Source organism: Myotis myotis, unplaced genomic scaffold (assembly GCF_014108235.1).
Source record: "Myotis myotis isolate mMyoMyo1 unplaced genomic scaffold, mMyoMyo1.p scaffold_m19_p_8, whole genome shotgun sequence".
NCBI classification, from domain to species: domain Eukaryota; kingdom Metazoa; phylum Chordata; class Mammalia; order Chiroptera; family Vespertilionidae; genus Myotis; species Myotis myotis.
This window is the reverse complement of record NW_023416390.1, coordinates 48461682-48488223: the sequence shown is the minus strand read 5'-3', so window position 1 is coordinate 48488223 and position 26542 is coordinate 48461682. Positions and strand designations below refer to the sequence as shown.

Sequence of the window (26542 nt, the reverse complement as noted above, 5' to 3'; positions counted from 1 at the left end):
GGAGAAGGAGGAGGAGGAGGAGGTAAAGATACAAATTATGAACAACAAATACGCATCTATCAACAAGTGAATCTGAAAGTCAAGTGAATAATCTGATGAACAGAATGAACTGGTGATTATAATAGAATCAGGGGCATAGAAAGGGAGTGTACTGACTATTCTTGGGGGGGAAAGGGGTGAGGAGGATGCAGGAAGAGACTGGACAAAAATCGTGCACCTATGGATGAGGACAGTGGGTGGGGAGTGAGGGAGGAGGGTGGGGTGGGAACTGGGTGGAGGGGAGTTATGGGGGGAAAAAAGAGGAACAAATGTAATAATCTGAACAATAAAGATTTAATTAATAAAAAAAAAAGAATCCATCAATATATTTGATTTTGAAGTATATTGTGATAAAAAAAACAAAACAAAACACAGCTTCAGAGTCCTGATTATACAATGAGTATGATGTCTCCAATGAATTTATTTCTGTGTTGCTCATTTTGTTGTCTTCTGTTATTACAATACTAGAGGCCCGGTGCACAAAATAGGGCACAGGGGGGGGGTCCCTGGGGTCCCCTCAGCCCAGCCTGCGTCCTCTCGCAGTCTGGGACCCCTTGGGGGATGTCCACCTGCTGGCAGTCGGACATCCCTCTCGCAGTCCAGGACCCCTCGCTCCTTATCACCCGCCTGCTTGCTGCTCCTTAGTGCTGCCACAGAGGCGGGAGAGGCTCCTGCCACTCGCCAGCTTCTGGCTGAGCAGCGCTCCCCTTGTGGAAGAACACTGACCACCAGGGGGCAGCTCCTGCATTGAGCATCTGTCCCCTGGTGGTCAGTGTGCATCAGAGAGATTAGTCGTTCTGCCATAATGATCGCTTAGGCTTTTATTATATAGACTAGAGGCCCGATGCACGAAATTCGTGCAAGGCACTCAGCCCTCAGAGCCCCGGCTTCCTCCAGAAGGTTGTCTGGAAGGATGTCCAGAAGGTCGTTCAGCTGTCCGGTCTAATTAGCATATTACCCTTTTATTATTATAGATGTTGTGATTAGGGTAATCTAGGGAATAAACTCAATGACTTCCATTTCTATGATGTTAATACTTTTAAAATTCTTGCCTCTATTTAGCTTCAGTTTCATAAAACCTGGTGCAGTGATCATCATGGCGGTTTTTTAGAGCAGAGAGTTGAAACAAAAAGTCACACGATTTTTTTCACTTGACAGCATGTCAGTTTAAATGTGGAAGCAGGTCCATGCATTAAAACCAGCAAATTTATCTACACTGGTTTTTCCCTTTTCATTCTCCACTTGCCAGCTCTCCTCTCCTAGGTCTTAATACCCCTCATCTCAGTTCTCTTTCCAAGAAAGTCATAAGTGGAATTAGCATGGACCACACCTAAGGATGCAACTTATTACTCACAAATGACACATAAACTGGTATTTTGAATGCACAGGTGTTCAAAACACAGGTGTTTTACCTCTTGAAAGCAGAGGTGAAGCTATTGCCAATTAAAATCACAATGTCTATCTCTTCTACCCTTATTCCTGTCTTCTCTTCTGTGTAGCTGGTTTACTTTATCTATAATAATAAAAGCGTAATATGCTATTTAGACCGGACTTCCTTCCGGACATCCTTCCATCCTTCCGGATGAAGCCAGGGTCGGAGGGAAGCTCGGGTCCCGGGTGCCAGAGGGAAGCCAGTGCCAGCAGCCAGGGAAAGGAAGGCCTACTCTTGCACGAATCTCATGCATCGGGCCTCTAGTTTACATATAAATAAAGGTAGAAACTAATGTAGTCAAGTCAGACAAGTAAAACTTCTAGTGACAGGTGATTTCCTTCAGGTTTTTGCTCAAAAATCATCACTTGACTGACATCTTCCATGGCAACCTTTATTAATGTCGTCTCCCCATTACAGCTTCTGACATTTCATATTCCTTTTCCTACTGGATTTTCTCTCCTTAACCTTCATCTCATGTAACATACTGTTTATTTTTGCTTCTTTTTCTTGTTTATTGGCAGTCTCCTCCACTAGAAAATAAGTCTGTGGGCACAGTGATTTTCTGTTTGTTTTGTTCACTCCTCAATCCCTAGAACATGGCTTGCCACACAGCAGGTGCTGGATAAATGAATTTTATTGCATGTTTCATAAGTGTATATTAGGAACTTAATTGTTCCAGCATTCAGTTTATTTTTGTGCCACTTGTTTAAGTGGTACCATTTAAGTAAGTATAATTTTAAACTAAGGAAATCCTTGGTTCAGCTGACCTTCTAGTTCTGTCTTGTTACTATTGGAGCTTACTACAAATGCCAGTTTTCCCTACATTTTGACAGTTTTTGATTACTTCCTGTTTGAACTAAATGTAAATTTTCTTCTCTTTGGATATCCTCTTAGTTTTCCCAGGGACATAATCACAGTCAGTCCCATTTTAAAATAGTTTGATGTTATAAATTTAATCCTGGGTTAAATTTTGTTCAGTGGAACAGTAACTACATTATAATACAGTTCTGTTACAATACTGTTAGGTAAGAATGTATGTTATTTCAATTTAAAACTAATGGTATATGAAAACGGGGCAATTCTATCCATATGTATGTTCTAGCATCAGAAGGTAAATTGATGGATTCTTACTTAGTTTATTTTGTAAAACATGTATTTATAGAATTGGTGACTGATCATTTTGAAGCACTCCAAACTGAGCCATCCCTATAGAGTTTAAAATATATTTATAATGGCAAAGCCTCTTCAATTAAAGTATCTTAGAAACTCGAATTGAAGAACAAAAATATGACTGTCATTTAGCTTAAAGGATAATTACACCTTAACTCCATGTGAATTTTCTAGATAATACTTCCCAATGATAACAGCTCAAATGCTAACATTGTTTGTATTGGAGCAAGTAAAATGTCATTTTCTGTGGCTCTTTTCATTTAAAGATTACCTTGTGCATATCTTCTGAGTAAACTGAAGTTATGAAGTCATTTGTATAACTTAGTCTGGAGACTGATGGCTTCAGGTTGGTTCAATGTCATGGCCTTTTCAACACTGCCAATAAATAACCTTGTTTTTCACTTGTTTGCACAGCAAGTTCTGTAATTGACAGTGTATGTACCTGAAGAGTTAGGTATTTGGCAAGTAATAAGCATAAGCCCATGAGAGCAAACTACAAGAGAATAAACATTGATGGGTTAATAGTGTGGACATCAGTGAACTCAGACATTCATTAGGTGTTGAGATAAACAAAGCAAAGAAGCATTTAAAAAATACAACAGGAGAAAAAGGGAACCTGGTTCTACTTGCATAGAAAGGTTGGCTGTACTTGGCTGTCTTGTTTTTGCTTTCTGGTAAATAGATAATTTTAGATTATGTTTTCAATATCATGCCAATTTCATTAATCACCCCATCTTTCTGTCTCATTGATTTTAAGAGCTCTTTCTTCATGGAGAGGAAGGCTTTATCTTATATGCAGCAAACTACTTCTGTATTGCTGGTGCAGCCCTTTGATGTAATTCGGTTGCATTCATCTAACCTAATTACATCTTATAGCCCCTCCCCCAAAAAATGATTACACATTTTTGGGAGATCAGAAGCTGGGAAGGCATGAAGGCAGGCTTCATTAAAATCAGAAACTGCTGATCAAAACTTAACTGCATAAAGATCAGTTCCTTCTTTGTAAATAACTCAAAGGATAATTTCTCTATCCTAATTAGAAGATAAATAATATATAAAGATATACCACTCACTTAAAGGGTACAGTTTCATCATTTGTGCTATTAGTATTGAGTAATGGTAAACTGAATTGTGAGTTCCCTTCTGAATTTTAATATATGAAAGTGGCTGTAATGGAAAAGGGGTAATTATTTTCCTAAAGTAAAATATCATCAAATTTTCATCAGTGTTTAATTTAGAAAATTTTAATATTTAATACTAAGCACAATATAAAACTTGAACCTCACAGATAGAAGACCCATTGGAAAGCAATTACTCACTTTGTGACTTTTACTCAAACATCATAAAATTGGGCAAAATTAGCTTTTTATTGTACTGATTACTAATAATGCTGTAATTGGATTGAATAAGAGTGACTTAATTATGTCAGTGATTCAAAAAATCTAAATTGCAGTGGAAAGCTAAAATCCTTTCAAAAAGAGGAAAAAGGGGGTCTCTCTCTGCTGTTGGATTTCCATTTGTGGGTGTCAGAATCTGCAAATTGATCAGAGCATGGTTTAACTAGGATCTTGTCTTTAAGGAGAAAAAAAAGGAGGCAAAGAGGTTGGTGAAATGAAGGACTTGAAGTGATCATAGGAATTATTCAGTCCAACTCCTAATTTCACACATGAGCAACCAGATGGATGAACTGACTTGCCCACTGTCACCCCACTGGTTAGTGGCAGACTGAGGCCTGACAGCAGGCTCTTGTGTCCATTCTGATTCCTTCTTCTCCATCTTGTGTTCTTTCAGTAATTGTAGGAATTGGGAATTTACGGAACTTTGGTTTCTCTACTTCTAGATTCTCCTGCCTTTCATAAAAGTGGTGTTCTCTATTTATATAGTTGAACATTGCAGGTATTCGGCTGCTTTACAAGTCTCTGATTTTTATATTTTCCTGCAACTTTCTCAGATAAAAAATAGCACAATACAATTTTTTTCTTCGAACATATTCACTCATAGAAATAATGCATCTTCCATGGCCCTATATGGCCACATCTAGATAAAAGATTTAGGAGCTTGGAAAACATGAAACTGTTTATTCATAATATATTTGGACTCATGATTCATATAATATTGTTGTAGGTTTTTGGATATAACACACAGATATGGTGGCAAGATAATATTAAAAAGCAAGTCAAGCTTCATACATAAGAAAAATCAAACCTAAAGTTCCCAAGATTTTTAAACGAGAGTGAGCTATGGCTTTTCACCATTTTCTTATGTAATTCCTTTAAAGTGTTCTCAGAAAAAATGATTTTTAAGTAGATAGAACCTTGTTTGAGGTCAGTTCATTTAAAGAAATGATAACTTATAAAAATCCTGAAGGTCTCTTAGGCTATATGGTCTCAAAGGGCAACCCTTATTCTCTTCCCATCATTGGGGATGATCTGATTAAACATTGGGTGTCACCACCTTGGCAAAAAGAGTCTTCCCACCTTCGACCTGATGCAATTCTATGGTTTTGGATTCTTGGGACTAATTTTGGTGTGTGGTAAAGTCTGGAAAAGGTAGAGGAGGGAATGTATCAAATTGAGTAGCAGCTATAGTTGATGTGTCCTTGCACGTGCTGAATATTGTTTATTCAGTAAATAGATTTAAAGGAACTCGTTTCCTGAGAACGTAGGCTCTTCCCATTGTGTGTATCTGTTGCCATAGGAGCCTTGAATTGGTCAGGATGAGCACTAACCTGGAGTTATGTAGCACAGAGACCCAGAAGCACAGTGGCTTAAAGAAAGTTTATTTCTGCTTCATGGAATAGCCCAAATATGAGTAGCCTAGGCCAGTAGGGCAGCTCTGCTCCACGTGGTCTTTGGAGACTTGGTTCATTTCACTTTGTGGATTTGCTATCCTCGGTGGAGTGGTTCTCAAACTCATTGGTTTCAGGAACCCTTTATACTTGTAACAGTTATATAGAATTTTAAAGACCTTTTGTTTTTATTAGTCATGTCTATCAGTAATAATTGTATTAGAAATTAAAACTGATAAATTTTAAAAACATTTATTTATTTATTTACAAATAGCAAGAATAAATCATTACATGGTAACATAAATAACATTTTAAGAAAAACATATTTAATAAAACAAAAGGTAGAGATTTTTGCAATGTTTTTTTGGCAATCCTTTCTAACATCTGGTTTTAGTGGAGGAGAGCTAGATTCTCATTCCTGCTTCTACATCCAATCTATTGTGATGTGGGGTGTTTTGAGGGGGAAAGGAGGAGTGGGGGTTGAAGTATATGAAGAAAGTCACAAAGACATGGAGTTGGAAATGGCAGAAATATTCTATTAGTGTTTTTTAGAATCCTATAGGTATTCTTCGTTAATACTACACCAAAACTTGACAAGAAGCAATTTCTTTAATGTTAGTGAACTTTTTGTTCTTGGTTATATTCGCATGCATTGATCTATCATTCCCCTTTGCCCAGGCATGATTATTTAATGTCAGGAATTGGTCATTTGGGAATTATTTGTTCACTGAGTTACACAGGTCTTTCAAATGTTGACACATGTCATTATAAATATCAAAAACATATTTTTTAATGTTTTCACAGAAAACATTATGGGAGACTGTTAAGCATGTATGTATTTTCTAGAATACTATTTGCTTGAAAGCTTGAATTGTATCATCAGCAACAAATATTTTCTTGAAGTAACAATCTCACTTGTTCATTTTTAAGAAAATGTCTACAAATACTCGATTCAGAATAACAAGCCTTTCTGATTAAAAAAAAAAAAAGCCAAATGTTTACTCACATTTTATTCTAAGTTCTTTGTTTTGTTTTTTCATGTTTTCTCTATTTTCGTATCACTTCTTTCTGTCCTGAGTAAACGTTAACGATAGGAATGAGAAGACCATTCCATACGTGGCAATGGCCCTTTTATTACCAGCCCTCCATTCCTGGTGGGGCTCGTGCCTTCTGGGAGGCTGCGTGGCTCCAGCAGCCACATGAGTCCTTGTGAAGAACACAGAAAACTCTTCCGATAGACCTTTTGGTTGGCTGTTCACTGGAGCAACAGTACGCAGCCCAGCTCCTTGGAGTAGCTCCTGTTTTCATAGGATTAAAAACGAAGACCCTCTCTATGTATCCAGCTCTGCAAGTTTGGGGACCTTTGATGGAATTCTCCCTTTCTTCTCTCTCATCTGGCTCCAGTCCCAGTTTGGCTCTCTTTCTTTCTGCTTGACAAAACTGTGTCCTATTCATGAAAAGCAGCTATTTGATTTGAAAATATTGTGCAGGGACTAATGACTTACACAGCTACTACATGGTTGAGAGAAGCTTGAATTCTCTGCCACCATGGTCTGTTCTCCTTATAGCATTTGTGAAGTTTACAGTGAGCACGTCACACAGCAAAGCAAGAACTGACAGGTGACAAGAACTGACAAGAACTGTCTAGCTTGCCTGACAGCAAGACGGAGCCCAATTACCACATGTTTACTTCTTCATCACTTGCCTCTTTCCGCTGATCCATATTGCTCTTATTCACAAGCCATAGCCTGTATTCTGTTTCCTTTTGTGTGCTTAGAACTCTCCTTAAACATTGATATTTGGTTAAAATAATTAATACCAAAAAATGTAAAACCACTGTGACACATAATAGGCACTTTTTGAACATTGAGAACTAATCTTGAACATTGAGAACTAATTTATGGACTACATGCACTCTTTTCAAAGAAGCTGGAGTTCATTGGAGAGGAAGACCTACAAAAGGCTGCACAAAGCAATTTCAGGAAGCAGGAGGCCAACAGACTAGTGCCTGGAAGATTGATCAGGAGGTGTCGAGGCAGAGGGGTGGAGATGACAGGTGGCACGTAGACAAGGAGACCCATGAGTTAAGGCACACAGGTGGGAATCAGTGGACACGCACAGCAAGGCGCTTGGCCTAGAGAGAGCAGGGGATGTTTCCTGGGAAGAGGGGACTTAATCTTGCATGGTCACCAGGGACCAAGCCGTCCTCCAGGAGCAAGGACAGTGAGGCAGAAGCATTTTACCTTCTCAGATGGGAAAGAGGAAGAGGCTCTCTTTTTTTTAATCCTAGAGAGTAATGCAAGGAAATGATGAATAGGAAAAGTGATGTGCTGGAAATAAGACACGACTTCTGAAAGATAGGGAAGCCTTGTTCTTCTATCTGGCAGTTCCTCCCCACCTTCTGCTTGCGTGTCCTTCTGACTTCAGCTACGATGACACCTCCTGGCGAAGCCTTCCCCTCCCACCTCACCCTCCACAACTGGGCTGGGTGTCTTTTTGTGTACGACCTCTCTGCATCCTGTCGATACCTTGCTATATCATATAATTGTTTGGATTACCCAGGAGATAGCAAATTCTCCGAAAATGGAGAACTTGTCTTACTGCATCTTCATGCTTAGCAGGATTCCTAATTCATGGTAGCCACTCAATAAATACTCAAAAGAGTGAGTGGGTGAGGAGGATGCAATAATATTAGCACAAAGATATTAGGGCCTAGTTGATTTAAAAGTGGTAAGGAAGAGGGGACCTTCAAAATAAGAGTAAGTGGATGGGCGGCAAAATGGTTGCTCACCGCATAATGAATACAAGGTTTATTCTAGATTATCTGCTCATCTTATTGTCTCACACCACTTTCTCTTAATTGAGAATTTAGAATTAAATTGTTAATGATTTGTTTATACTTCAAATGTCACTGTCAACATGTAAATACTCTGAAGGCAGCTATTTCATATACTAGCTTTTAGTTTAAAGTTAATTAGAATTCTTGAATAATTTGAGTGTAGCAATATATTATTAATGCTATTAGTCTTGTTTGTGAACAGAAAGGAAATGTGTGTGTTTTTTAAATGAGTTCTATTAAAAGTACATAAACTTTGGCTTTTTATGATTTTAATAAGACCTGTTCATTGCAGAAAAAAAATATAGTTATAATTACTTGTGTAATCTAATAATGACATACAAACATTTAAGGAAAAAAAAGTAAAAATCACCCGAGATAATCATTACTTATACATAATCACTAAGTAACTTTTGGTAAATATTGCCAGGCATTCTTCATGCACACACTTGGTGCGTGTGTCTAAATATATGCCCACTTTAAATAATGTACACTGTTTATTCTGCATGGAATCTAATTGTAACCTAAAATGTGAATATGCCTGTTGCATCTCTTTAGCCCATCTGATATGGTGGACAGTTCCATGCACCTCTGACAGTATTCCACCTCAGATATAAGCTGTGCTATATCTCTGTTCCTGCTTTTCCCAAAGCCACAAAGGTCACCTAAACACAGGAAGGTACAACCTAGAAATATGGAGCCATTCATTAATACTGAACCTCAATCAGTGGGGGATGGGGGAGGGTTATAGGATAAATGCCCAGCCTCCCCACCCCAATTCCCAGTCCTGTGTTGGGAAAGTTATAAGTGGAACTGAGATGCCTGTAACAGTAATCAGCTTGGTCCTGAAAACCATAATGGATTATCTCCCTCATCTACCTTACTTTCTCCATTTCTCTGTTCTGTTTCCTGGGATCACCTCTCAAATAAACAACCTGAATCCATACCCTCATCTCAGGATCTGCTCTCATAGAATCCCATGTAAGCACATGCTAACCTCCCATTATTGAAGCTAGGTTTGAATTTGTATTACTAGAAAAAGTAATAGTGTAAATCCATGCACAAATGCCTTTATATATAGGTCTAATTAGTTTTTTTACAATCAGTGTTGGGTCAAAGGATATGCAGAATTTAAAGACCAAACTACTTCCTAGAAAGGTTATTAAATTTGTAGAGTGTTATTTAAATTTGTAGATTCTATACACTGCTGACTTCTGTGTGCTAAATTCTTTAAATATTTTCCAGACATGGGTAAAAAAAAAATCTGTGATATTTTTGCATATGTTTTTGGTCACATATATTTTTCTCTATTGTGTTTCCTGTTTATTATTCTTCTCCCCCATTTTTCTCATTGGGTGTTTTGATATTTTAATAAATTTTTGTGGGCTCTTTGCATATTAGAAATAGTAACTTTTGTAATATATTATAATTTCTTTAAATAATCTTTTGACTAATTCTGTGCTTCTTAATAGACTCTCTCATTGGCTTCATTCCCAAATTTCTTGCGCTCTCTCTCTCTCTCGCTCTCTCTCTCTCTCTCTTTCTCCCTGTGTTGACATTCTCACCACTTTCCCCTCCTTCTAGGCCTTTCACCTCATTTTTTTCTCATCTCTTTCCTTCATCTGTTTCCTTTCTCCCTAATTTCTGTTCTAAACATGAAATTGATTGATCAGTCCATTCTGCTTTGCAGTGATTCTCCCTGGATGTGGAGGAGAGTCCACATCTGAATCAGTGGGAGAGTTGGGTTTTTTAAGCTTCCTGTTACTCAGACTCTTGATAATCACAGTCACAGTTAGTTAGAGGGCGTGTGTGTGTGTGTGTGTGTGTGTGTGTGTGTAATCTCTCAGCTAAGCAGAGGCAGAAAAAATTGGGAATCACTGGCTGGCAGGACTTAGAAGGCATGGAAATGCGACTCACATTTCTCTTCTCTTTGTTTCTATGATTAAACCCACAGAGACCCTGTGCCCTCAGGGCTCATCTCCAAGGAACTCCTATTTATGTATGCTTGGCAGCTCAGCAAATTACTTTCTAAATTGATTGCTGAATATGCTGAAGGCACATGCTTGACCAGGTCTAGAGGACCAGCATCTTTTTAAAAGCCCGATCAATTGGAAAGGCTGCTATCTTTATATAATGCCTCAGGGTCATGTCCAAATTATATTTTCACATCAGGTGAGCTTTCAAAGCTCAGGGAGATGCCAGGGGCCTCCAGGAAGGAGTCACTGGTCTGCATTGTAGATTTATAGTCACATTTCTACTGACTCAGAAAAGGAGGAAAGGATACTCTTGCATCCTGGGAGCACTCTAGCCAGTTCACCACTGACCAGCAGCATCTTCAGGCTTCATTCTTTTCAATTTATCAATTTTTAAACTCACAACGCATGAAATATTTCTTTGCATTCTGAGTTCTTTTACAATGTGCATTAAATATTTTGAATGGATTTAATTTATATTAATTCACTTAAATGTACAGTTGAATGTTTCTAAAAGGAATTTGCAATGTTTATGTAATAACATTATTAATATAGATATTAACATAAAAGTTACACATAAAAGCAAAAATAAGCAAAGATTTTAAAAACAATCACAGTTGCTATGACTGAGCTATAGAATTAGATTTCAGCTTCCAAAACCAAGGTAAAAAGATAGTAGGGTAACATAATTCTCACTTGATAAGAGGAAGCATAATAAGTACTCACAGAAGGGAAGTACTTTTTTCCCCTTGGACTACATTTAAAAGGAAAAATATTATATGGAACTTACCCATTTGACGTAGGGTAGCTTAGTGCTAACCTTTCTAATATAAACCCATTGCCGACTGGAAGCATTTTTCTCATGTTTATTTCTTACAATAAATCCTTGATGTAATCCAAAGGAAAAAGTTGATGTACCTGCATTGATACATCATTATCACCCAAAGTTCATAGTTTATATTAGGGTTCACTCTTAGTGTCTCACATCCTATGCTTGGACAACACTGCCTTGAATTTGGTGACAATCCTTCTTTATGATAGATGGCATAGAAACTGAAAGCCAGATTTTTAAAACTGTTACTTTTCAGAAGTATGTCAAATGAAACTTTAAAAAAGTAAGCCCAAACCTATCTAACTCTAGATGGTAAAGTAAAATGTTCAGATCTGATCTATTTTTTGTTCACTATGAAACCTCTACAGAACTGCTGATAAAAAGAAGAAACTAGATAAAGGAGCAGATTTACTGACACTTAAAAAAGCTTCTTTAGTTTTCTTCTTTAAAAAATCATGGAGTAAATAGCACTCAACTCTTATGCATATGGTCAAAATGCGAAGGAAGGTGGCAGGGTGACCACCAGCAGCGTGTCTGACCTCCATCCTGGTGGTGGGGATGGGTTTGCTCAGGGTAAGAAGAGCCACAGAAGACTTCCACAGGACACCATTACTGATCAATATGCTTGTTGCCAGGTTGTGTCTCAAGTGATGTGTTTGGGAGCAGATGTGCATGAGATAATGAAAAATCCCATTATACATTGTGGTTTTGGTGGAGAATGTTAGAAGTCATTTTGAATCTACTGTGTTATGGTCTTAGTCTTGCTCAGATGCTTTATAAGTCTTCTTATATTGAAATTAGTTGATGTGTAGTTTAATAGCTATTAAGCACCATTTATTAAGCCTTGTCTCATGATGCCAGATGAGCCAGCTCAGAATGCCATAACAAAATACCACAGACTGGGTGGCTGAAAGAACAGAACTTTACTTCTGATGGTTCTGGAAGTTAGAAATTCCAGATGGAGATCCTGCAGAGTTTAGTTTCTGGTGGAAGCTCTCCTCCTGACATGCCACCTTCTCACTGCAGCCCTCATATGTGAGGAGAGGAAATCTGTATGACTGGATTACAGGAGAGTTAACAAGATTATGTGCTCTCTTGAGGGTGGTTACACCTCTGAAGGGTCTGAGAAAGAGGATTACTCTGGCATTTCAAAGGAGTGTTAACCTAGATGCCCAAGAACAATGGGCAGTGCTGCTTAAGGCAAAGGTAAACCTTTTATAGGCCTAGGGTGTGACTGCCCATCTGGACCTCCCCAGTTGGGAATTTAGGATTAGATCACTTTGTGAGGTTAATTTCAGTCACTGAAATTGTCAGATTTATTAGCCCCTTTCTCATTCACATCCTCATCCTCACTGGTACAGGGTGAAAGGATATGTGTTGCTTTCAGGGAGACAGCTACATTATCACACTACAGAGGGCAGCAACCCTGATCTTACAGGATCTGGGACAAAATAAGGAAGTTAGGTCAGTACAAATACATCTGACACTAATCTTTCAGTGACATTTTGAGATGCATAAACACATATGGATTGGATTAGTGACTATGTTCCTTAATAATGGACAAATGTATGTAGATGTATATCAAAATGTATATGAATGTGAACCACAAAGTGCTATAGCTATAGATCAGAGGTGCAAAAGAATTACAAACTTACTACAAAAATATGAGAAAGTTTGTGTTGGTATTATTGGATTATTCAGCAGTCTGTTTAAATCTTCACTAACTCCTCCCTGTTCATTACAAATGTGTTGAGTCTGTGTGTACAATTAGATGTCCTGATTATACAATATTGTAAACCAAGCATGTCAAACTCAAAGGCTAAAACGGGCCAAATAAACAAGGTTTAAGTTAATGTGGGCCACAAAAAAGCAAAAGCGTCAATTTTCATAGAAACATAGGTTTATTTCAATAGAGACATGCTGAATACAAAGGGCTGAAATAAATGAGTAATCATTAACATAAAATAATAGAACATTTTAATAAAAATTAATATTTTTTTGAACATAAACTTACCAAACACTGAATAACTGCACAAATTAATAAGTGTAATGCAAATAAACCTATTTTTCTTGTTCTCCAAAAGTGAAATATTTCCTGTTGCACACACCAAACCAGTCAGTACAAGACTAATGATGCGGCAATCGGCTGCTAAAATATGCGCTGCTAGTATTAGTGGAGAGAAATGGTGCGCCTGTGCATGAGGTGCATAAGGGAAATGAATACAGCATGATTATAGTAATCAGCCACTAGCGAACATTGTAGTTCATTATTCATAATTATGTATAACATAATTATTGTAAAAATTAAGTTACGAAATTTTTATTAAAACGTTTCTTACATACCGTTATGTTGGCTGGGTCGCAAAGTTGTGGGCTGCATGCCCCCGAGAGTTTGACATGCTTGCTGTAAACCAAGTAATGCTGTCAAGTCAAGAATGATTGTTTTGTCTTTAAAAGACTTTGACCATGAGTCAGGGGGTGGAGTGTGCCCTGAGAGCTAATTCCCTTAGGCCTGGAATTAGTCTGAGGTGTCCTACTGAAACAAGAAGTATGCCTGCCTGTTACTGAACCTTGTTTAAGGCATGGAACAATTGATTAATAATGTTGCTTTGTAAACATTGAATTGAAGGAATTTTAGGGTACATTGTTCATTGATAACAATGAGGTCGATGATTTGCATCTGGTTTAGGTGAGACCTCTGAAGGGCCCTGAGGCTCATTACATAGCAGGAATGTCTCTTTGTGACCAGCAAAATATTAAGACACCAGCTAGGACTCTATCCCAGAAGTAGCCTGAAATACTACCAGTTAAGTATAGATTACCCAGAGAGAATATGTGATGGGATACTAATTGCTTTAATATCTTATTCTTAAGTCCTTCAGTTCTCACAGAGGTAGATTATTGAAATACCCAAATATTGCAGATTGGCGGAAGAACCTGTCATAAGTATCTCATCCTGCTTCTTTTCCAAAATATGTAAAATATGTTTCTTTGTCATTTTTTAGGCACCCTGGCTGTGGAATACAAGGCACTGCTGGTACAACTACCCCTATCAGGTAAGGAGCCATTGCTGTCTGGGTTTTTATACACATACAGTATCTTCCTTCGGTGAGTTTTCTGATTAAGGCAGGTCCGTTAGGTTGGGCAGCTGCCTGGCTTTTTGGTCCCCTGCCCCCACACCTGTGGCTTGAGGCTGCATGTAGCCTAGTGAGGGAAGTAGTTTGTGTTCTGAGTGAAGCTCAGAATCAGAGCTTAATTGCGTTAGCAGAAGGAGTAGGTGTGGAAAGGTGCATTTGCTGGAGAGCGAGATACAGTCAGGTCAGCAGGTGCATGATTCCTGTTTCTAACAGTTGATCTGCTTTTAATTACTGAGGAAAGGCTGACAACAGCCCAGGCCTGTCTCAGTACCGAGGCGGGAAAGCTCGTGTGGAGCTGTAGCAGGCCTGCTGACTCCAGTTCACGGTGTGACTTAGGGAGTAGCCTCTAAGTATGTGAATCAAGCACCATTTCCTTGAGCACAGAAAAAATGGGCGTGTACCATTACACACACACACACACACACGAAAGAAAAAAAGATAATGGAAAATGAGATGAGATTAGAATCGTATCCCAGAAAGGGAGTATTTCAGATTCCTGCCCACTGATGTACCTTTGCCTTTGTCCATGAATTCAGAAATATTAGCGTGTCTGCTAGTCCCTAGATCAGTTACTATTTGAATATCAAAGTTGGGACTTTTCTAGAAATTTCTTACTGAAAAGTTTCTAGATCAATTGGGATATGAAACAAATGCAACCAGATATTTTGGTGATACAATAAGGAGACATACATTATGAGAAGCAACTTGGATATTTGAGTTTGGGATTTGTTAGGGCTGTCTTTTTGGTGAACATAGGTTAATGGGGAGGAGGTGTGCCCTGTGTCTTCTCTATCACCCACAGTGTCTAAACGGGGTGGGAACTGGTGTTGGATACTCCTTGGGCAAATTCAAGGGTAGGGACATGTTGAAGTGCATTTCCATCTCTTTCATGTAGTTTATTCAGATTAGAAAATAATGTAAATAAGCATAACATGGTTCGAGAGAGCTGAGTATTCCAGGACCATTTCATAGAGACTAAAGCAACATTGAAACCCAGTCGCTGTTGAACACAATTGTAATTCCCAGGCCCAACTGCTGTTTTACTATCTTAAATACTTGGAATATTGTCATTTACAGCTCTCTTTGTGTCCTGTAATGGTACACTGAGTGGAAAAATCCCTTTATATCTAGAATTCTATTTATAAAAACACATCAAAGCCTTCCAGGAACCTTAACTCGGCTGCTGGTGTGGCAGCTGCTCTAATGCACTGCATTTATGAGGTAAATTCCGTCCCGCGAACAGCATTGAGACAAATGCCAGATGAAATGTAATACCCACTCTTCTTCATAACTATAATGTGATCTGAAATAACTTTCACATTAATGGCTGGAGCTGAGCAATTGCTTATTTCTGAGAAAATGACTTGCTAGAGCAGTGGCTCAAAATGTAGCTGCAGACTGTTTCACAGATAGAACTATAGATTCCACCTGATAATGTGAGGGTCTCTCTGGTATGTACAGTTATGTTTATATAAAATGAAAAGCTTCTTTAGTATAGAAGGAAAGATACCATATGTGGGGATTCAGATTAAGATTGTCTTCTACTATTAAGACATCATTGCTTATCAGTGAATAATTCGGCAATTAACTCCCAAAATCTAGGACCCATTAATGATCTCTCATGAAAACAGTGGTCATTCTTTTTAAAAAATCAATACTTTTTATTGATTTCAGAGAGGAAGGGAGAGAGGGAGAGAGAGATAGAAACATCAATGATGAGAGAGAATCATTGATTGGCTGCCTGCTGCACACCCCCCACTGGAGATCGAGCCCGCAACCCGGGCATGTGCCCTTGACTGGAATCGAACCTGGGACCCTTAAGTCCACAGGCCAACACTCTACCCACTGAGCCAAACTAGCTAGGGCCAGTGTTCATTCTTGATACTTTTCTTATACTAATAAAAAAATGAATGGCTTTCTTTTTATGTTTGTGGGGAAAAAACATTAAACAGCATATAATTATTACGCATGTAATTATAGTGCTTTGTGGATAAGCATATTTTCATAAATATATAGGTTGTTGCCGGGAGCCAGTCCATCCTTGCTGTTTCAAGGGACCTGGCATATATGGCATACTGTTCTTAATATGTTTGCTCACCTTCTTGGCACTATGTGTTTTAACCAAGGTCTCTGAGAAAGGTTGTTTCCCCAGGTAGGGATTTTCCCCTGAAGTTAGGGAGGGAATAAAATCCCTTAACTAAGTGCCAGGTTGGTAATTAATCACTTTAACTATGAACAATCATGCTTAAGCTACATAATCTTTACTCCCTGGAATGGAGATAAGAAACGCCCTAACCTTTGGAATAGAGATTGATAGGATTGGAATCAACTGGTATAAATACAGATGTAACAAGACAACAGGACACAGAACCTAGACACAGAACCTACACAGAACCTAGAGACAGAAGAACTTCGCTGGAGAGAACATGGCAAAAGATCCTGGACAAAAACTGGCCACAGAACCTAGAGACAGAACCTAGCGAGAGAACTTGGCTGAAGAACCTAGAGACAGAACATGGCTACAGAACCTGGCTGGAGAACCTAGCAAGAGAACATGGACACAGAACCTGGCTGGAGATCCTAACCAGAACTTCGCTGGAGATCCAGACCAGAACTTGGCTGGAGATCCTGGCTAGGCTGCTGATCAACTGAACACTGTCTCCATGTCATTCCTTCTTCGCCGACTCCGTCCACACCTTTGGGGACCCCTGGACCTGCTGGGGCAGGACCCCGGCAGGTTGTAGTTCAGAGGTAGTCTCATGCCTTAAGAACACTTTTTTTAATGTATATATTTTTATTGATTTCAAAGAGGAAAGGAGAGGGAGACAGAGATAGAAAATCAATGATGAGAATAATCATTGATCAGCTGCCTCCTGCACACCAACACTAGAAATTGAACCCGAAACCTGTGCATGTGCCCTGACCAGGAATTGAACCATGACCTCCTGGTTCATAGGTCAATGCTCAACCCCTAAACCATACTGGTCCTGCTTAAGAGCACCTTTAAAAATGAGCCATGCTCGTGAAACAGATTTATTGTCTTTAGCACATATATCCTATATAATAAAAGCCTAATATGCTAAGTGTCCAACTATTAGTTCGACTGTTGGACTAGTTGCTATGACGTACATTGACCACCAGGGGGAAGATGCTCTGACATGTAGGTTAGCTTGCTGCTGGGGTCCAGCAGATCAGGACTGGGCAAGACAGTCCAGACATGCCCTGGAGCCCTCCCATGGTCTCTCTCCGGCCCTGATCATGCATCGGTGGGGTCCCTTGGCCCGGCCAGGGCCCTCTTGTAATCTGGGGCCCTTTGGGGGATGTCAGAGAGCTGGTTTCGGCCCGATCCCCGCAGGCCAGGCCAAGGGACCCCTCCAGTGCACAGATCTGTGCACCGGGCCTCTAGTTAAATAAATAATTGTACAGATTTCTAGGTGAGGAGTGGTCTGTTTCAATTTTATCAAGGATTCACTGCTCCTTATGCATGAGTATGTATATTATTTATTACATACATAATGGTTTTTATATACATGTGTGTATTTTAAGTTTAAAATAATGCAACGTTGCCCTCAGTTGGCCCTTGTACAGCTATCATAAAGAGCACAAGTGGGGAATGGAAGCCCCAGTGGCGATCACAAGCCCTCCCTCACTGTGAGACCTGGGTCAGCCTCCCACCTGAATTAACTGGCAGCAATCTCCTGTAACTATACAATTTAGAAAATGATAGTATTAATTTTATAGGGCTTTTAAGAGTGTCAAGGAAATTATCGCATGGGTAAGCTCTGTCAACTGCAAAGGACTCCACAACTATAGTAGTTATTCTAATATGATGCTCTCTTATGAACTCTGCAATTCCTAGAGTGCTCTCACTTGTCCTTATAGCCCACTGGGGCATTTTCCCAGGTGGAGATGCAATAAGAAAGTGACTCTCATTAAAATTGACATTTAATCTTGGCTCCAAGGGTCTTAAAGCCAGCACTCTATTTTTTAGACTTTATTGTTGCCGTATGTCTGACCTAAGTACCCATCTCTCATTGTGAATAACTTCAGTTTTTAAAAAATATATATTTTTTTTATTTCTGAGAGGAAGGGAGAGGGATAGAAGCATCAATGATGAGAAGAAACATTGATTGGCTGCCTCCTGCACAACCCACACTGGGAATCGAGCCCGCAACCCCGGCATGTGCCCTGACCAGTAATCGAACCATGACCTCCTGGTTCCTAGGTCGACGCTCAACCACTGAACCACACTGGCCGGGCATAAATACCTTCAATTTTAAAAGGCCACTTCATTAGGAAATATATTCTCTCCAGGGTGGTGCTGAACTTGATAAACACACTGATGCTCAGAGCTTAGGATTGCTGGTGGGGAGAGTATCCTGTCCTCTCTGGTGCTCTGTTGCCAAAGGTCAGTGAGTAGGACAACTGTTTTCCTTGATGCCTATGCGTAAAGTCAGTAGAGTTGGTGGTTAAGTGAGTACCAGCTTCTCGTAAAAGTCATTTGTTATGCTGCTGTTGGTTTACAGAGCATTTAAGTTTCCATTGTATTTACCACCTATACTATTACTGTGTGTGTAGATATGTTTGTGTGATGAGCTTCAAAGTTTTTGATTCATTCCGGTAAAGGAAGACATTTCATTACAATTCAATAAACAAAAACAGGTTGTTGAAAATGTTTTTTTCTGTTTTAAAAAAACACTGTTTTGTTTTGTTTTTATGGATTTATGTGCAGAATAAATATTCTTGCGTTCTGCTGCCTCTCTGATCTTCTCCCCCTTCCTGGACCTGTGAGGCAGATAGAACAGGTGCCACCTCATTTTACAGTAAATTAGCTAAGGCCCAAGTTTTATGCCTACGAAGCTGCGGAGGTGGGACTTGACCTCGGATTTCCTGGCTGGGTGCCTAGCCCAGTATCTCTTGGCAGCTTCCTGGTCCCTCTGATCTTTTAAGAAATGTTTTTGAATTGTCTTTTGTTGACATTTGCTGTGTCCTGAAAGAAAGATCTGATTAATGCCCAACTGGGAACGAGGCCTCAGTGACATATGTTGTCCTCCAGTTTCTGTCACCTCCCTCCCCTGTGCCTGTGCCGTGGAATCTCACAGCAGTTAGCCAGGGCTATTCTTTTGTTGTGTGCATTGGAATATATATTTTAGGTTGTCTGAGGAATCTTGCAGATACTCACTCATGTCAAAGAACCATACATGCTATTGTTAAAGTAAATAGTGAAACAGGTACCAAATGTTCATCTGACGGACCCTTTTTTGGTTGGAGATAAAACTAATGCCATCAGGCTGTGGAGTAGAGGGATTAGAAGCATCCTTCAAAGCCCCCTTTATCCACAAAGAGAAGGGGGCTAGAATTTGTGGGGGCATAAGACCATGTCACTTTTCAGCACTGAGCTTGAGATGTTTGGGACACAAATGGGGTTTCCTATTAACTATTAATCTTCTTTTTTTTTTTTTTCTTTGATCCTCAGCCACTCACAACTGACCTTCACTACTATTATATCCTGGAGCTGTCATTTTATTGGTCTTTAATGTTTTCCCAGTTCACTGATATCAAAAGAAAGGTAAGTGGGGTTCTGTTGTAAAGTGCCTGCAGACAGGTGTCTTTAATGGGCCCTGGCAGGTGGGTGTAGAGCCACAGGCACTCCCCGCTGTTTTCCCAGCAGCGCTAGGTTAGTCCTGCTTTCTGCTTGGATACATAAAGTTCTCTATTTTTGTTTGTGCTGTTTTGGATTTTGTTCCCCTTGTCTCTTAACTCTTCCCTAGCGTTCTTTTCTCTATGAAAATATATAGCAACGAGTCCCGATAGCAGTAATTTCTCTCAGTCTGATTTACAAGTCTCTCTTTTCTCCAAATTAAATAAAAAAGAAAAATGTTATTTGTTGCTCCTGGGAGAGAGTAACATCTCCGTGTTCCAGCTCTACAGAATGAAATTTTCTCCAATTTAAGGGCTAACTGGCATGAAAAGATGTCATGAAAAGACCACATTCCTAAATGAACTGTGATCTGGGTTTCACCCCGCCCGCCGGCGTCCATGGAGGGCACTCTTGACCTCCTGAGTGTTAAACCCGCTCATTCTAGTTCTCATCGCACCAGCCTCTGGACACAGGTGGCACTTTTGATTTTTCACTGCTTATTTTTCATGATGCCACGTTCTCCGGACTTTCATATTTGAATCGTTCCTTCGAAGCTGTGTTTGCTGGCCTGCATCTCAGTGCCCGTGCTCCACATACTTGTGTGCTCCAGAGCAGCGGTCACCAACCTTTCGGACCTCACGGACCACAATGGTCCGCAGACCACCGGTTGGCGTCCACTGCCCCAGAGTATACTCCTTTCACTGACCCGCAGCAGTGGCTTACTTAGCTGGCAAAAGGCGGTCTTTGTGTTTTGTGTGGCTGAGCAGCCTTAATGTGGTGTATGCCCTCTGATTCTCAGAAGTGGGTGGTCCCTGTAAGGCACACCTTGGCTGTGTCCTGAAAGAAAGATCTGATTAATGCCCAACTGGGAACGAGGCCTCAGTGACATATGTTGTCCTCCAGTTTCTGTCACCTCCCTCCCCTGTGCCTGTGCCGTGGAATCTCACAGCAGTTAGCCAGGGCTATTCTTTTGTTGTGTGCATTGGAATATATATTTTAGGTTGTCTGGTTCTCAACCTTGGCTGCACATTAGAATCACCTGGGAATCTTTTTAAAATCCTGATTTCTGGGCCTCATCCTCCGAAAATTCTGTTTCTTTGTTACTAATGTCGTGGCCTCACCCCATAACAAAGAAACAGAATTTCCGGAGGATGAGGCCCAGAAATCAGGATTTTAAAAAGATTCCCAGGTGATTCTAATGTGCAGCCAAGGTTGAGAACCACTGCTATAAGGGCTAAGGCTTAGGTATAGCGGGTAACTCATTGACACCCATAACTTGTGGTTCCCTTACTCCTTGCACCGAACTTGCTGGGCCAGTTTCTGGGAATGTTTAAAGACCCTCTAGGGACAGTATCCCAATTAGATATCCTGGTCTTACGTGTGGAGCCTTCTTAATTCATGTTGTCGGAACTTGTAGTCTGATTATCTCCTATGTGCCAGGCTCATTGTATATTTTACTTATTTAGTTTTTAAATCTTTCGTTGTGGTAAAAATACAAAATATAAAATTTACCATCTTAACTATTTTATGTGTACAGTTCATTACTGTTACACACATTCACATTGTTGTGCAACCAGTTTTCAACATTCTTTTCAGCTTGCAAAACCGAAACTCTATATCCATTAAACAACAATTTCCCATTCTTCCCTCCCCCCAGGCTCCTGGCAGCCACCATTTTACTTTCTTTTGCTATGAATTTGACTGCTCTAGGTACCTCAAAAAAGTGGAATTAGACCATATTTGTCCTTTTGTGATGGGCCTATTTCACTTAGCCTAATGTCCTTAGGTTCATCCATGTTGTAGCACACATCAGAATTTCCTTCCTTTTTAAGACCAAATAATATGCATTTTCTTTTCTTTCGAGGAACATTTTTTCCAGGGAGTCACACAAAACATGAGTATAACAAAGGAGGTTTAAATATTCTTCCTATTTTGTAGTTAAGAAAATGTGTGCACAGTAAGTGTATGTACATTTTTCAAGGTTGTGCAGTTTGGGGATGAATTACAGCCCAAGTTGACCAAGCAAAGTACTGTGATTCCCTCTTAGATTAGACGGGTACACAGTTCTTGCATTGTCTTGCCTTGCCATGCTCCTGACATTAAAGGTAGTAATTTGGAGCTCTTTGTCATTGTATTGGCTCCTCTTTCGCTCAGTGAGAATGAGGGGTACCATCTAAAATCAAAGAGATTGCAAGACTGACTGTCCTTGGCTCCCAGGAGCTGAGTCCTAGTGAGATATGTCTCCACTTGCTTGAGCTTTCTCATCACACATTTACCACGTCTTTTCAGTGAGCCAAGAGCTGGCTAATTCTTATTTCATGTGCAAAATGGGAATATGGCCACTACCAGACTATTACTCAGCACAGGTTTTAATAAGGAAGGCTTTTCCTCTGTTGACATCTCTCATTAGTGAGTTGTAGCCCTTGCTTTTTTCCTTTGCATCTTGCTGTCACTGCAGGTTCTTGGTGATTCCTTCCTCATTACCTTACCCCTTGGAGGCTCTGCCCTTCCAACCAGCAGCAAGGATTTATAGAATGTTCAGGCTGCGAAATATACTCCCCATCTTCCAGATTTTTAACTATTTACCAAGTTCTCTAAAAAAGAGCCTGCTTCCTAATTAGGGAATAGAAATATTTAAAGGCACCCATTGACAACAGAGCATAGAAATCAACTTCTGAAGGCCATTTGTAGGGTTGTTAATAGAAAGGTTACACCCATGTTACTTAGCTTCCCAATTAAATGACAGTGAGCTTGAACAGCCATTTCTCAAATAGGGACCACGGTTTATAAACACTGGATCCAAATGCATACCTCAGACTGTTAGAATCAGTACCCTAAATGAGATTTAGAAATCATTTTGTGACTTAATGGGTTCATGAGTCTTTCTAAAATGGCTTTTATATTTACAAACTCACAAACTCTTCCCTTCTAGAAGTGTCTTAATATTGCTCTTTTTTATTTTTAAATTGCTCTGTTTCAAAGTAGAATCTGGATCTAAAAAGGAGAGGAGAACCTTTCATCCCTTTGGTGACAGAGCCCATTGCCTCTCTCTTGATCATTTCTAGGGTTGGTTCTTAATTGGTCAGTGATAAGTTATACTATTAATCTTCCCAGAGGGAAGGGACTAGCCAAGATGTAGTCATTTGGACTAATAATTCAAATGACATGTAATTCTAATATTCTATTATAAGCTACCAAGATGTGTAAACCTTTTTGAGGATTTTTTCCTTCTCTTTTTCTTCTTGCTTCCCTTCATTCTTTTCTCCTTCCCTGTTTCTTCTTCCTTTCTTCTTTTGTAAACAGAAATTGTTCCAGTATCTTACATACTCTTGGCATTCAACATTGTTCAAAATATTTATTTCTCAAGGCTTCATTTTTGTTGAAATTCTGTTTTTAGCACCTGTTCACAATGAGTATTTCTCCACATCTAAATTTTCTAAGGGACACCAATAAATATGACTGTGCTGCTGGAGCTCAGAACAGCTTGCTTGTGTCTAAGCCCTATGTCCCTTTCAACTAAGTAGCTGTTGGACTCAGGTCTGGGCCCTGGGCCAATGAGCCAGGCTCATGTTCGGAATCCTTCTCAGGAAATCATCCATGGCCAAGTTCCAAAGCCCAGCTAGTAAAATCAGCTGTTGCTCTTCTGGTCTTTAGCCTAAGAGAAAGACTATATTTTGTAAAAAAAATTCCTGACAGATGTATGGTGATTAAATTGAGCAAGAAGCTCATTGATGGACTTATATTTTCAGAGACTAACTGGTGTCCATTCCTATGAGTGCTTTACTCCCCTGTGAGGGGCCTGTCATGCTCCAGATCTTTCCTGCTTCATTTGGATTCAGGGTATAGAAGACAATGCATGCTTTAGTCTTTTTATAAAGCAAGCTGTATAGCATAGAATTAAATGGCATAATGTCCATGAAGCCATCTAGTACAATGCTTGACAAATAGAGCTTAGAATAGTACCTTTGTTTGGCACATAACGACCAGAATTTGGTTGAATCAAAACAAAGTGCTAAAACCAAAAACAAAGACACCTCCAAAACATAGTAGTCACAAGTTTTTGTACTTTTGGTCCATTAAAATTAACAAAACTAATTAGGAAGAGGAACGAACTTACGGTAGCCACCCTTTTCCCTAGTACTTCCTCCATTTAGAACCATGAATTCTTGGAGGAAAGGACGTTTGAACATTTTCAAGGAGAGAGGACACCTTGTAATAAAGGACAATCCTCTATATTAACCATATGGGGAAATTCTTACTTTTCTTATTTTTTTCTGGAGCGGGCAGGGGGTAGGGGGGAGGGAAACTATGGGCAGTATGGCCTTGAGGTTAAAGGCATGGACTCTGGAGTTCATCCACCTGCCCGGCACCACTCCTAACTTGGTGTGACCTTGAGAAAGTTACTTTACCTCTTTGTGCCTGATCCAAAGGTTTTCTGATCCAAAGAATGGAGTTCATATAACTTACCTCAACAGAGTGTTGTCAGGATAAAGTATTACCTGCTGTTAGAACAATGCCTGGCACATAATTAATGCTCAGCAAATGTTAGCTATTGCTGTGGTTTTAATGTGGTTCATCAGATAGTGCCAGCTCTCTACCCTCAGGCACATGTAGGATAGTACTTTTCAGCCATGTCCTCTCTTTTTTTTTTTTTTTTTTTTTTTTTCCGATGCAAAAGCAAAGAGTCATTCATTTCAAACCTAGGTTTGGCTCCCCTGCCACACTCACCGATGCAACGGTAAGCTCCAGTGGCCGAGAGAGAGAAAACTCTGTGTGGAGAGAGCTTTTATAGGGGGTTGGGGTAAGGGGAGGAGAAAAGACTGTGGGCCCTGCCGATTGGCCAGGCACGAGTCGGTGTCTCATTACACAGGATGTGGTCATAGTGATGGCGTGCACTTCCCTTGACTATCTTCCGGGAAGAAGCTTGCTGAGCACATGGCCAAGTTAAGATGGAGGGCATAGCCCTTACCCTGGGGCAAGGTGGAGGGCGTAGCCCTTATCCTGGGGCAAGGTGGAGGGCGTAGTCCTCGCCCTTTCATTCCCCCCTTGTCTTGGAACTTCCGGCTCAATCATGAGACGGACTGCATTTCTATTCCACCTTTGCTAGAGGCCCATACTGGGCACACAGAACTATCAACTGAACTATCCCTATAAGCTTAACAAATGGCCCGGTGGAAGGGAAAGAACAACTTCTATTGAAACAGGATTTTTCTTCTTAAAATTCCTCCATGACTATCAAAAAGCCAAATCAAGATTCCTGATGTTTGCATAAACACAACAAGAATGGTAACTGACTACCTTTGCTGGAATTTCATGGTTGAACCTTAATGTGCCCCGTAGGGCCAGGAAGCCAAGCCATCCAGCTGCCATCAGGCCTGCCTGCAGTATCTGCTGAGTTAGGTGAATCCCTCACCTATAGCAACTCCACCTGAGCCCACGCTCCAGGCTTTAAGGCCCATCTCAGTAGCCCTCCTACTTGTTGTGGCCCAGAGTGTGTAGGGGTTCTGCAGGGATGCAGAGGCATCTTTACTGCTCCCCTTCTACTCTTACCAACCGCCAGTGATGGTAGGGCATGGGCCTGACGCTCCAGCGCCAGCCATCTTCAGGGCTCCCAAGCAGGATACCAGGCTTTCTTCGTGGCATTCTTAGTGGCTTCAAGTCTTTAGAGTTCAGACAGGGCTCTTTAAAACATGATACTCCAGTCAAAGTTTTCCGTTAATAAAACCACTATTAGGAATCAGTCTTATTGTATCTATGCAAAGCCTGATGTTTGCCATGACTTATTTAGCATTGCCACATTTCGGAGGAATTACATAAGGAGAAAAACATACTGATCTGCTCTAAGATTTTCTGACTTTCCTTGCTAATTCCTTTTCATGGATTTAAAACAAAACAGTAACTGTTGGTATAAAACCTTCTTTCTATGCATAACTATGCCTCAGACCTTCTATTCTAAACAGGCTTTTTCCAGCTTTACTAACCCTGACATGGGCATGGTGAGCCATGTCCTCTCTTGTGGTTGTGACTGGTAGGCTGTGAACAGAACTGAGAGTCACTCTTGTACCAGAGTATTTAATTGCTGGTGTCAGACCCTCTAAACTCTCTTCTCCCCCGAAGTATAGTGATTGGTAACATTTGAGATGGAGACTGCTGCCTCAGTCTGGTCCCTGAGTGACTGTGGTGAACAGCGTGAACCTCCACCCTTAGCCAAAAGGTAACATGCAGTGAGTAAGAAATAAGCCTTTGTTTTAAACCGAGATTTCAAGGGCTTTGTCATAATTGTCACATCATCTGGCTTATCCTGACCAGTGCAGTTATTATTGATAATGTGGCTAGTTAAATCATTTCCTATTAAATCATTTTAAATTATTTAAAAATTTAAATAATTTTTCTAAATAGCAGTTCTCAAAGTGTGGTCTGCAGACACTTAAAGATCCCTAAGACTTTTCAGGGGACCTGCAAGGTCAAAACTGTCTTCAGAATAATACTAAGATGTCATTTGCCTTTCTCACTGCATTGAAATTTGCACAGATAATGCAAAAGTAACAGTGGGCAAAATTGCTGGTAATGGCACCAAACTGTATCAAAAGTCATTCTTCACTGCCACATGCTTTCAGAAAGAACAAAAGTCATTTTCACTCGAGAATGCCCTTAATGAAGCAGTAAAAAAGTGTTAATTTTATTAAACCTGCAT

The 26542-nt window shown here is 40.0% G+C and overlaps 1 protein-coding gene across 3 annotated transcripts in view; it reads left to right on the top strand.

Moving 5' to 3' along the window:
- The window catches only part of CERS6 (ceramide synthase 6), a 262156-nt gene that overhangs the window by 172091 nt on the left and 63523 nt on the right, over positions 1 to 26542 (top strand). For 2 of the 3 annotated variants that reach the window (XM_036319307.1, XM_036319308.1), the window contains exons 5-6: positions 14076 to 14126; positions 19684 to 19776. In XM_036319307.1, coding sequence (XP_036175200.1) covers positions 14076 to 14126; positions 19684 to 19776 — 144 coding nt within the window. The remainder of the gene's footprint in view (positions 1 to 14075; positions 14127 to 19683; positions 19777 to 26542) is intronic. The other variant, XM_036319309.1, reaches the window with a different exon arrangement.